The 12,167-nt window shown below is 37.8% G+C and overlaps 1 protein-coding gene across 2 annotated transcripts in view; it reads left to right on the top strand.

Moving 5' to 3' along the window:
* Positions 1-12,167, top strand: part of ESR2 (estrogen receptor 2) — a 63,738-nt gene that overhangs the window by 47,557 nt on the left and 4,014 nt on the right. For both annotated transcript variants that reach the window (XM_044662006.1, XM_044662007.1), the window contains exon 6: positions 4,701-4,834. In XM_044662006.1, the coding sequence (XP_044517941.1) occupies positions 4,701-4,834 (134 nt within the window). The remainder of the gene's footprint in view (positions 1-4,700; positions 4,835-12,167) is intronic.

A 12,167-nucleotide genomic window follows, 5' to 3' on the forward strand; every position in this document is an offset into this window, starting at 1 on the left:
GGTTAAAAAAAAAAAGCAGAAGGGGATAGCTAGGTGGCTCCGTGGATTGAGAATCAGGTCCAGAGATGGGTTCAAATATGGCCTCAGACACTTCCTAGATGTGTGACCCTGGGCAAGTCACTTAACCACCATTGCCTAGCCCTTACCACTCTTCTTCCTTGGAACCAATACAGAGTATTGATACCAAGAAGGAAGATAAGAGTTAAAAAAAAAAAAAAGCAGAAGTAGCAACCATGATCTTAGACAAAGTTAAAGCAAAAGCAGATATAATTAAAAGAAATAAGGTAGGAAATTACATCTTGATAAAAGGTACTATAGACAATAAATTAATAATTAATATATATATTCCAAATAGCATAGCCTCCAAATTTTTTGAGGAGAAATTAAATGAACTTAAGGAGGAAATAGACTATAAAACTATAGTAGTGGGGGGACCTCAACCTTCCCCTCTCAGAATTAGATAAGCCAAAACAAAAATAAATAAGAAAGAAGTAATGGAAGTTAATGACATTTTTGAAAAGTTAGATTTAATGGATCTCTAGAGATAATTGAATGGGGATAAAAAGGAATACCTTCTTTTCAGTACCATATGGTATGTACATAATGTGTGAAGTAAAGTAACTCCATCCCTCAGAACAATGGGCATCATAGAGTAACATGTCATAAGCTGGCATCTCCTGGCATTCCCTGGAATCAGTGTGAGTGACAATCAGGCAGAATAAGCATCAGCATGAGTAACCCTTGTGAATATGGGAGAACCAGTGGAATGTCACCCACCATGAAAGGACAGATGGCATGAAGTTTGAAAGCCAGTGGCCAAGGAGAGGATTCTTAAACCCAGGTAGGAAGCACTCTTGCTCTCTTAGCTTCCATACCTGTGACTGAGACAGGAGCTAGGGATTTGGTGCTCTGAGCTGTCCAGGCATGGCCCTTGATCTATGTCAATCCTCACTGCTTTAGCTAGCCAAAGGAAGAATCAATTCTAGTTAGGAAGCTATTAGTTGATTCTATTTTGCTCTCTTTACTCTTTTGTTCAAGAATATCAGAGCAGTTTTCTTTGGTAATTTCTTATAATACCTAGGATATTTTTTATCATGACTTTCAGGTAGTTCATATTGTCTTTCCTGGATGTACTTTCCAGGTCAATTGTTTTTTCAATGAGATATTTCATATTTTCTTCTATTTTTAAAGTTTTATTATTTCTTGATGTCTCATGAAGTCACAAACTTCTATTTGCCCAATTCTAATTTTTTAAACAATGCACTGCCAAATAAAGGCTTCTCTTTTAGTGTTTGGACCTTAGTATTTTGTTCTCTGATAGTGTTGTTGGTATCAACCAACAACCATCCTACACCTTGGGATGATTTTAATTCTTCATATGTTTATATGACACATCTGGGCAGAAGTGAACTCCTATCAGAGAGTTACTTTGATTGACACACTGAAATCTAATGCTCTAACATTTAAAACATTCTCCTCACTATACGTTCAGCTCTCCCAATATTTCCCTAATTTCATACTATTCATTATCAATCTATAGTTAAGAATTAAATGCAAACAAATTCTACTAATTTTCTCTTTCAAAGGCCTTTTCCCAACTGTTTTATGTGTTTAACCTTCTATTAAAACTTTATGGGTGGGGGGGCAGCTGGGTAGCTCAATGGCTTGAGAACCAGGCCTAGAGACGGGAGGTCCTAGGTTCAAATCTGGCCTCAGACACTTCCCAGCCGTGTGACCCTGGGCAAGTCACTTGACCCCCATTGCCTACTCTTACCACTCTTCTGCCTTGGAGTCAATACACAGTATTGACTCCAAGACGGAAGGTAAGGGTTTAAAAAAAACTTTATTAGAGGGTCATTTTAGAGGTATTATATGTTATCACCCTGATATTTCTCATTTGTTTGCTAGAAATGTGTTGGTTTTGGCAGCCTTGAAATGAGTAAAAATATTCTAACCGTGCAGCCTTTTAATGTGAAATTCTTGGGTGTCATATCTGCTGAAAAGGAAATAATAATCAGACCTATGGTAGGCATGTTCTGCATACTATGTTATAGAATGAAGTGATAAGGTGCTCAAGATAATAAGATATAACAGGATTTCGAAATAAATCCATGAAAAGACTTTCTAAAAGCATATTGTTAGAAAGTCAAGATTTGGATTCTAGTCCCATTAGATTACTTAATAGTTGTATGAAAAATAATTCAGTTTAACTCCATGTCCTTTAATTGCCTTCATGATGAAATTAAGACATTGGATTAAATGATCCTTTCTAGATATATATGATTGTATCTGACTGTCAAGGATAGGCAAGTGGCATAGTGGATAGGGTGTCAGGAACACTCATCTTCCTGCTTCAGACACTTCCTAGTTGATGCTGGGCAAGTCACTTAACCCTGTTTGCTTCAGTTTCCTCACCTGTCAAATGAGCTGGAGAAGGAAATGGCAAACCACTCTAGTTCTTTGCCAAGAAAATTCCAAATTTGGGCCATAAAGACTCAGACATGACGGAAATGACTGAATAGCAACATTTCGCTATCATTAACAACTTTGAAAAGAAAAGGCAATTCTATTCACATACTCACCCCCCCTCCTCTAGTCTTTTATGGGGCTAACTAAGGCAAAGAATGAGTTTGAAGGAGCCCCACTGTTTTGTTGTATAGAAAGAAGCTACTAATGAACTATGATAAAGGACAATTTCAAGCCAACTTTTCCCTGGAAGATGGAGTGGAAGGATTGCCTTTGAGTCAGTGCAACGTAATGGAAAAAGTCGAAGTTAGGAACAAAGTGCATTCAAATATTGGCTCTGACATTTATCAGCTATGCAAGAATTGACCGTTTTTAAGGTTTCAAAACTTCACTTATTGTTGGGTTGTTGTCAGAAAGGCCTTTTGTAAATCTCCAAGTGTTGCATAAATGTGAAAAGTCAGAGTAAAATACAATTTCCAAATGATTGAAAGTCATCTAGAAGGAAGTTAGCTTGGCAGATGTTGCATGGAGGGGACCTTCAGAACCAACTTAGTGTTCATCCTCAGGCCCCTTTTGCTCTGGTCCTTGTGATCTTGTATCTAGTCATGTCAAGAAGGCCTCGGGGCGCAGCATGACGAATGGGGACATTTTGCGTCATCACATGCATCACGCATGTATAATCTAGATCAAGCTGATTGTTGTCTCAGGGATGAGGGAGGAGAGAGGGATGGAGAGAATTTAGAACTCAAAATTCTTGAAAAGGAATGTTAAAAATTATTATTACATGTAAGTGGGGGAAAAATAAAATACCTTAGAAAAAGAGAATGTCTAGTGGTGGATCTTTAGAGAAAGATCTCTGTGTTGGCTTTGTATGTCCATAGTTTTTCTTTGGCAAGGTATTTGGTCAGAAGAACTGGATTGATATCCTGACTCCAAAGCCATTGCCTCTAATCTCAAAATGCCTTCCCATAAGAGAATTACAGATAGTTTTCTAGTGGAAGTGATCAGTCTCGGAGTTCGTGGTGCATGTTTCTAAACCAGGCCAACTCTATTGTATTCTGTATTCTGCAGCTATTTTCAAAGGTTGGCTTAATTTAGATATGTAGATCATGAATAGGATGACTCTCACCCTGATTCTGACTCTAAGGACTAATTCTCAACTTTGGTCACACCAACATCTTTTCTAACCAATTGAGATAATTAGCTCAGACACAAATATATCCATTATGGCTTTTATCTGAGGGCCTCAAAGGACATTTCAAAGGGAAAAACGAATGTCTACTGTTTTAGATTTCAGTGACAGGAAAGAAAATCACAGAATGTTAACACTGAAAGGGAGATTGAAGGAGGGGATATGACAAGGATACTGAGGGCCCTTGAAGGTGAGGGGCCCTAGCAAAAGAATATCTGTTGAACAAACCAGTAATGTTTAAAGTGGAGAAGAGAAGACTAGCAGGGCTGGGGAAGAGGGAAACAATACTATTACCTTCCCTTTGAGATTATCTCCAATTTATCTTGTATATATCTTGCTTTAAATAGGTTGGTTTGGTTTTTTTTGGCAAGTTTTCTTCCCCATTAGAATGTTATCTCCTCGAGGGGACAACTGTTTTTGCCTCTCCTTGTATCCGTAGGACTTCACACATTGCTTGGCATAGGTGTAGGAGCTTAATAAATGCTTGTTGTTGGCATAAAAGCTATTTTCATGTCTTTGAAGGATGAGGTAAGATATGGGAGAAGTTAGATCTGTTTTGTTTGGCCCCAGAGGGCTAAAGAAGAAGCAATAGGAACACAAAGAGACAAATTGAGGCTTCAAAACAGGAAAATTTTGTGATGATTACGGCTGTCTCCAAATGAAAATAAGCCTTATTAGGAGGCAGAGGCAGCTACTTGTCCATTCTACCCAGATTTCTTTTCTTTTCCCCCAGGTCTATTCTATTGGTTTAGCTTTGATGTGACCTGGCTTTTCTTATTCTTGGAGTTATGGAGACTTCCTTCAAACACAACATGTTTAAATAATTTATTTTCCTCAGGAAAAAATGTGCAATGAATTTTCCTTAAATAACTGAATTTTTTAGTACAATTCCAGCTCATCTAAATAGATGTCTTCCCATTCCCCATTAAAGGTGTTTACAACAGCATGGATTTGATGCAGAACCTACATCACCACTGGTTCTGGTACTATTAAAAAAGTTCTATGGAACATGTTTGGTAACCTTCCAAATGGTCTTTTGCAGGGATGAGGGCAAATGTGTCGAAGGGATTTTGGAAATCTTTGACATGCTTCTGGCTACGACTTCAAGATTCCGAGAGTTGAAACTCCAACACAAAGAGTATCTCTGTGTCAAGGCTATGATTCTCCTGAATTCCAGTGAGTAAACACACAGCTGTGTTTGGCATCTCTCTCCCAGAATGAATATTGTGAGAGCTAGAAGAGCCGGAGAGCATTATTATTATTATTCCTTATTAAAAAGAAAACCTTTTCAGGGATTCCTGACATAGCCGTGTTTTAATGGATTCCTTTTTGGTTCTTATCAGTTTCTAATTACAAAGATAAATTAATCTGAAGTTCAACTAACTCCAGCAAATGTTAATTAAGTGCAGCCTTTTGGTATCAATTGGTCTTAGATGCTGGGAGCAAGACCAAATTTAGAGAAGATATATTGACTGTGGTTTCATTAATTTTACATATACTTTATTTTTATCTGACTACATATTTTATGTTATCTGTTGAATGTAAGAAGAAGAAAATAATAATAGTAGCTAGCATTTATATAGCACTTGAAGGTTTGCAAAATGCTTGATAAATCATATTATCCTCACGACTACCTTGCAAGGTAGGTGCTATTATTTATAGATAATATCTATCTATATTTATTTATCTATATAGGTAGGTGCTATAAAGACATGTGTGGTTATTATGTGTTTTATAGATAATGTCTACATCCATCTATATCTATATTTAGACACATTGATATATGGGTAAGGCAGGTTAAGTGACTTGCTTAGGGTAACGCAGCTAGGATGAGTCCAAAGAAGCCAGATTTGAGTGGAATCTTCTTGACTTTGGGCTTTGTATTCTGTCCTCTGCATTACCAAGCTGCCTTTAATGTTGAAGTTTTGACAAAGGGAATTTGGGGAGCTCACATCAATCTTATGCTGACTCCTTATTCCCAATCATCCCATGTTACTACCTTTTACATGTTTATAGTATAGTATAACCCATTTCACTATGCTCTGGAATTTTAGCTATTTTTTTTCTTTAAACCCATACTTTTTGTCTTGGAATCAGTATTAAGTATTGTTTCTAAGGCAGAAGAGCAATAAAGGCTAGGTGACTGAGGGTAAGTGACTTGCCCATGGTTACACAGTTCAGAATTATAGCTACCTTGTTGCCCCGCCATTCTATTTGTAAACAAAATCTACTTGTATTTTGAATTTTTCAACCAATATTCCTTTCTTGGATTTAACTGAAATCCTCTGAGGATACAGGACAGCTTAGATGGCCTCTAGAATTGAAGTCAGGAAAACTTGAGTTCAAATCTGGCCTTAGATATTTACTAGCTTTGGGACCCTGGGCAAGTCACTTAATCCACTAGAGAAGAAAATGGCAGACTATGCTGGTATTTCTGCCAAAACCCTAAATGAGGTCACATGTATTTGGACACAACTGAAACAATTAAACAACAACAATAACAATCACCATGTCCTTTGTGTTCTCAAGGTTCTCATTTTTCAAGCCTCCCATTCTATAGGGCCAATGAGAGAGGCTGATGTGAAACTTGTGCCATGTTGTAACTTCCAGACCATTTTTCTATCCCATCAATGATATTTGCTTTTTTTTTTAACCCTTACCTTCCATCTTGGAGTCAATACTGTGTATTGGCTCTAAGGCAGAAGAGTGGTAGGAGCTATGCAATGGGGGTTAAGTGACTTTTGCCCAGGGTCACACAGCTGGGAAGTGTCTAAGGTCAGATTTGAACCTAGGACCTCCCATCTCTAGGTCTGGCTCTCAATCCACTGAGCTACCCAGCTGCCCCTGATATTTGCTTTTAATGGACCCAAATAAAAGCATTAGAAATGTATGTGCCCCTATTAACTATTGCCATTGACTCAGCTCTAAGTCACTTTTCCTGCTTCCTCAAAGATGCCTGCCCCTGTCAGCCACTCTTCTCATTGCCTGCTGCCATTTTTAGGAACCTCAACATTTATTCTGCATGCGCTTTTTCTCTAACGGGCAAGACAAGCCTCCCTGTTGCCCAGGCTTGTAACCTCAATATTATCCTCGATTGCTCACTCACAGTCACCTGATATTTCCAATCTTTTGCCGTCTCATTTTTAATCTTCAAAATATGTCTTTTTTTAATGTACTATTCTCTCTGTTCACAAAGCCACCACCCTTGACAGGTCTTTCTCTCTCTCTACTAATTTTTAAAAAAATCTTTCCAGCTTAGAACAGATCCTAAATATTGACTCTTAAGGCAGAAGAGTGGTAAGAACTAAGCAATTGGAATTAAGTGACTTGCCCAGGGTGATATAGCTAGGTAATGTCTGAGATCAGATTTGAACTCAGGAGTCCTGTCTCCAGGCTTGGCTTTCTATCTATTGAGCCACTTAGCTTCCTCTCTCCTGTACTATTGAAATAGCCTTATGTTTAATCCCTCTGCCTCAAGTTTCTCTCCATTCTATCCATTAAGTTGCCAAAGTGACTTCTCCGAAGTGCAGGTCTGATCATGTCAGCCCTGCCCCAACTCAGTAAAGCCCAGTGACTGTTAGCTTCAAAGTAAAATATAAAATCCTCTGCTTTGCATTTAAAACCTTCCCAACCTAGCTCCTTCCCTTCTTTCCAGACTTCTTGAACTTTTCTCTTCCTTTTCCATACTCTTTGTTCAGTTGTTTTTAGTTGTGTCCAGCTCTTGGTGACCCTGTTTGAAGTTTTTTGGGCAACAATACTAGAGTGGTTTGTCACCTTTTTTTCTTTGGTTCATTTTATATATATATATATATATGTATATATATATATATTAGATATACATTTTATTTTATTCAGTTCATTTTCAGCCTCTTAACAAGGTTCTGCTTGGATAGGCCAGAGGACAGATGTTTAGATGAAGGTGAAACCCAGCGACTGGTCTGAGTGTGACAGAAGAGTAAGTAGTTGGGGGTGCAATGTGAGCACACTGGGGAAAGAATGAAAAGAGAAGGTAAATGGGCAGCTAGATGGTTCAGTGGATAGAGAGCCAGGCCTAGAGGTTCAAATTTGGCCTCAGACATTTCCTGATTGTAACCCTGCACAAGTCATTTAACTCCATTGCCTTTCTATCTTAAAATTGTTACTAGAATGGAAAGAAAGTAAGGGTTTTTTTAAAAAATGAAAAAATGAAAAAGAAAAGAGGACATAAGAAAGCCAGAGAAGACTTTCTCTAATTCAGGTTAGTAGTTGACCTCAGGTTGGCCCTCATTGGATATAGTTTAATTCTGAATAGAGAACAGAATGGATAGGAGAGAAACAATGGGGGAAAAAGTAGAGAGATGGATAAAATCCAGTTTAGAAAAAGAGCTGGAAAGTGCTCTGATCTTTTGAGGGAAGAGTTTCCTTGTCTTTTATGGTGATTATTTTCCATACTTTGCCAAAGACTAGATTTTGTCATTTTCCTTTCTGAATACAAGGAAAGCACCTCTTAAATCTGTGCTCGCTGTAATTGATGTGTGCAGGAGATCTTAATCCAAAACCTTTGGAGTTACTTCTTGAGAAAAAACTGTATCTTGGGGCCTTCTATTTGGACCTGATTATGAGCCAGTATGCCACAGAGACATCTACCATCTTGGAGAAAGGGATGGTTAGATGTCATTAGAAAAATACATTTACATCCTAGCATGGGATTTATTTTTTAATTCCTCTTCAGAAATAATTTAAAGCTCATTTCTATGTTGCAAAATGCTTCTTAGGAGGCAGTTGGCAAAAAGCCAGGGTTTTTAAAAGGCTTTTAAAAAATTATAAAAATTATTCATAGCTTTTTGCCTTATTGGGAAGATCTTTTTAGAATCATTCAGTCTTGAGTGCATCATATGCTATTACTGAAAGCCTGAAAAAAAAGAACTGCATGAAGGAACAAGATTGAATTGGAGATAGCATGTTCCATCAGCAGTATTGGAACTCATTCGGAAAATCTAGAGGGCCTCTTGAAACCAATTGGTAGAAGACCATACGAGTATATTTAAGACAGTGTAGGGCTCTTCCCCCTCCTTTTAAGAAAATCTCTTATCTTTTTGCTAACTGTAACACTTGGTTTTTATTTATTTGTTTGTTTATTAAAAAAAACAAACAAACAAAAAAGCCTTACTTTCTGTCTTAGAATCAATACTGTATGTAGGTTTCAAGGCAAAAGAGTGGTAAGAGCTAGGCAAAGGGGGCTAAGTGACTTGCCCAGGGTCACACAGCTAGGTAGTGTCTGAATTCAGATTTGAATCCAGGATGACCTGACTCTAGGCCTGGCTTTCTCTCCACTGAGCCACCTAACTGCCCCCATGGTACTATTTTTTTTTTTTTTTGGAAATTTGCTGATGATAGCAAGTAGAATTTTATTTCTCTGGATAATTTCATTTTTATTATTTCATTATTATTTGATAATTTCATTATCAAAAGATATATATGTGTATACACACACACACACACATATATATATATATGTAAATCTTAAAGCAGCGTGTACATGCTAGCTATTATCTTTTTAGGATCTGTAGAGAAAGAAGGGGAGCTTGGTGTTGACTTGGCAAAGACTGACCATGCTATGCCATGAGAAAGGAGCAAACTTATCTGCATTTTTTTTTACTCAAGGAGGAGAGCAGCTCCTGACAACTCATGAAGCTGGAATAGGGGATGTGGAGAGGTTGAGGAAGCCTTAGGGAGCTGAAGACCTGAAAAATGCAGTGTGGCCACACTATTAGGACTTAAAACTCCAGAAAAGTTTTATTTCCCTTTAATCTAACAGAATAGTAATGTTAGTTCACAGTATACTTTGCATGTTATTATTGTTGTTGTTCAGTTGTTTTCAGTCATGTCTGACTCTTTGTGTCCCCTTTGGGGTTTTCTTAGCCAAGATACCGTCATGGTTTGCCATTTCCATCTCCAGCTCATTTTACAGTGGGGAAATGAAGGCAAACAAGGTTAAGCGACTTGCCCAGGGTCACAGAACTTGTAAGTGTCTGAGACTGAATTGGAATTCATAACGATGAGTTTTCCTGATTCTGGACCCAGCTCTCTATCTACTGGACCACTTTAGTGCCCTGTTGTAAGTTATAGGATCTCCTATCATTTTTTAAAAAGAATTCTAGATCTTACCATAATAATTATCAGTTTCCACTAAGAAGAGTAGGAAGAAGGGTGTTCTCTTGATAGTTGTCATTTAATGGATGTTAGCTGACCTCTAATCTTGCTGTGTGGAAAATGAGGTGAATATGTTACTTAGAGACATTCTTTTGTCTTGAACATGTATATTGAATATATCTTTTTAAATTTTATTAATTTTATTTTTTAAATTTTTATTGATTAAGAAAATTTTTCCATGGTTCCATGATTCATATTCTTTCCCTCCCCTCCTCCTACCCTCCCTCCCATAGCTGGCATGCAATTCCACTGGGTTTTACATGTGCCATTTCCATATTATTGATATTTGCACTAGGGTGATCCCTCAGAGTCTACATCCCCGATCATATCCCTATCGACCCATGTGATCAAGCAGTTGTTTTCTTCTGTGTTTCTGCTCCCACAGTTCTTTCTCTGGATGTGGATAGCATTCATATCCCTCAGGATTGTCCTGGATCATTGCATTGCTGCTAGTAGAGAAGTCCATTACAATTGATTGTGCCACAGTGTATCCATCTCTGTGTATAAGGTTCTCCTGGTTCTGCTCCTTTCACTCTGCATCAATTCCTGGAGGTCATTCCAGTTCACATGGAATTCCTCCAGTTCATTATTCCTTTCAGTACAATAGTATTCCATTACCACTTTCCATACCACATTTTGTTTAGCCATTCTGCAATCGAAGGGCATCCCCTTATTTTCCAATTTTTTTTTGCCACCACAAAGGGTACAGCTATAAATTGAATATATCTTTTTTGAGTGTATCTCCTAATGACATTGAGGGGGACAATAAAAATAGTTAGCATTTATATAGTGTTTACTATGTGCTAGGTACTGTGTTAATTTCATTCAATCCTCCCAACAACCCTGGAAAGATGTTCTCATTAACCCTATGTTATAGATGAGGAAACTGAAGCAAACAGTAGTTAAGGGACTTGCCCAGGGTCACAGAGCTAACATGAGGCCAGACCTAGAGTTGGATCTTCCTGACTCCAGGCCCAGGAGTTATCCATTGTACTACCTAGCTGCCTCCAAAAGGTTGAGATAGAAAAGCTCTTGGAGCATCTTTCTCATTGTAGAGGAAAGATGGTCTTATCTCTAGGTAGGCATTAAGGATTCAGTGAGAGATGCCAAAAGTTTTGACTTTCCGAAAGAATGCTTGTTATTAGACCACCACTAGTGCCCAGAAATCCTATCATTAGATGTATCCCATGTGGTTTAGCGAAAAAAAGACCATGGATTTTGAACAAGAAGATTATTATTCACTTGCTTCAAGAAATTGAGTGAGGTTCTTAATTTTTCTGCCTGAATTTCCTCATCTGAGAAAAGGGGAAGTAATTATCTCCTCAAAGGTAATTATTTGGGTCTTTGTATCTCTAATGGTCTATCACAGGGTCTTAAACAATGCACAGAATCACAGACATGGAGATTTGGAAGGGACCTTTGTGACCATTTGGTCCAATTTATACCCAACATTCCATACAAGAGGTAATCATGGCCTCTGATTGGAGACCTCCATTGAGGGAGGATTTTACCACCTTTCATGGCACCTTTTTCAACTTCCACTCATTGCTCCTGATACTTATTGCCTTCTGAAGCCAAATAAAACAAGTCTAATTCTCCTTCCATATGACAATACTTTGAATATTTGAAATTCTAATCTTCTACCCCAAGTTTCTTTTTTAGGCTACATATGCCTACTTCATTTATTGTCCTTTTTTTTTTGCTAGAGGGAAAGTGGATTTTCCAGACACTATCATGTCATCAGCAAATAATACTTTGATCTTCTTATTTCCAGTGTTAATCCCTCTTTTATCTTTCCCCCATGAATGGATGTGCTGCATGGTCAATAGGGAGCTGGTTTGGTTCAAGCCTCAAGTGTGGAAGAACATTGACTATGTGACATTGGACAAATCCCTTAGCCTTTTGGTCCCCCCTACCCCCATGACTAGTAGTTGCTAATCTGCTTTAGAAGGAGTTACCTCGTTGTGAAATGTCCAATACCAGGTTTGGCTTCCATTTTTGTTATCTTTGCCAATCTGATGAGTACAAGGCAGAACCTGAGAGTCGTTTAATTTGCATCTTATATTAGTGATCTGTGCGTTGGTGGCTTAAATTTTTTCTTTTTGAAACTGCCTATTAATCATTTATCTACTGGAGAATTGTTCTTCTTCCTATGTATTTATGTCAGTTATACACACGTGTTGAATATCAGCTCCTTAGAGAATTTGCCACAAATATATTTTCGAAGTTTATGGGTTCCCTTTGAATTCTCATTGTATCAGTGCTTGTATTTAATTGAAATTGTCTGTTTTATCTTTTGTGATCAGATGATACTTGT

Source organism: Gracilinanus agilis, chromosome 2, assembly GCF_016433145.1.
Source record: "Gracilinanus agilis isolate LMUSP501 chromosome 2, AgileGrace, whole genome shotgun sequence".
Classification (NCBI taxonomy): Eukaryota; Metazoa; Chordata; class Mammalia; order Didelphimorphia; family Didelphidae; genus Gracilinanus; species Gracilinanus agilis.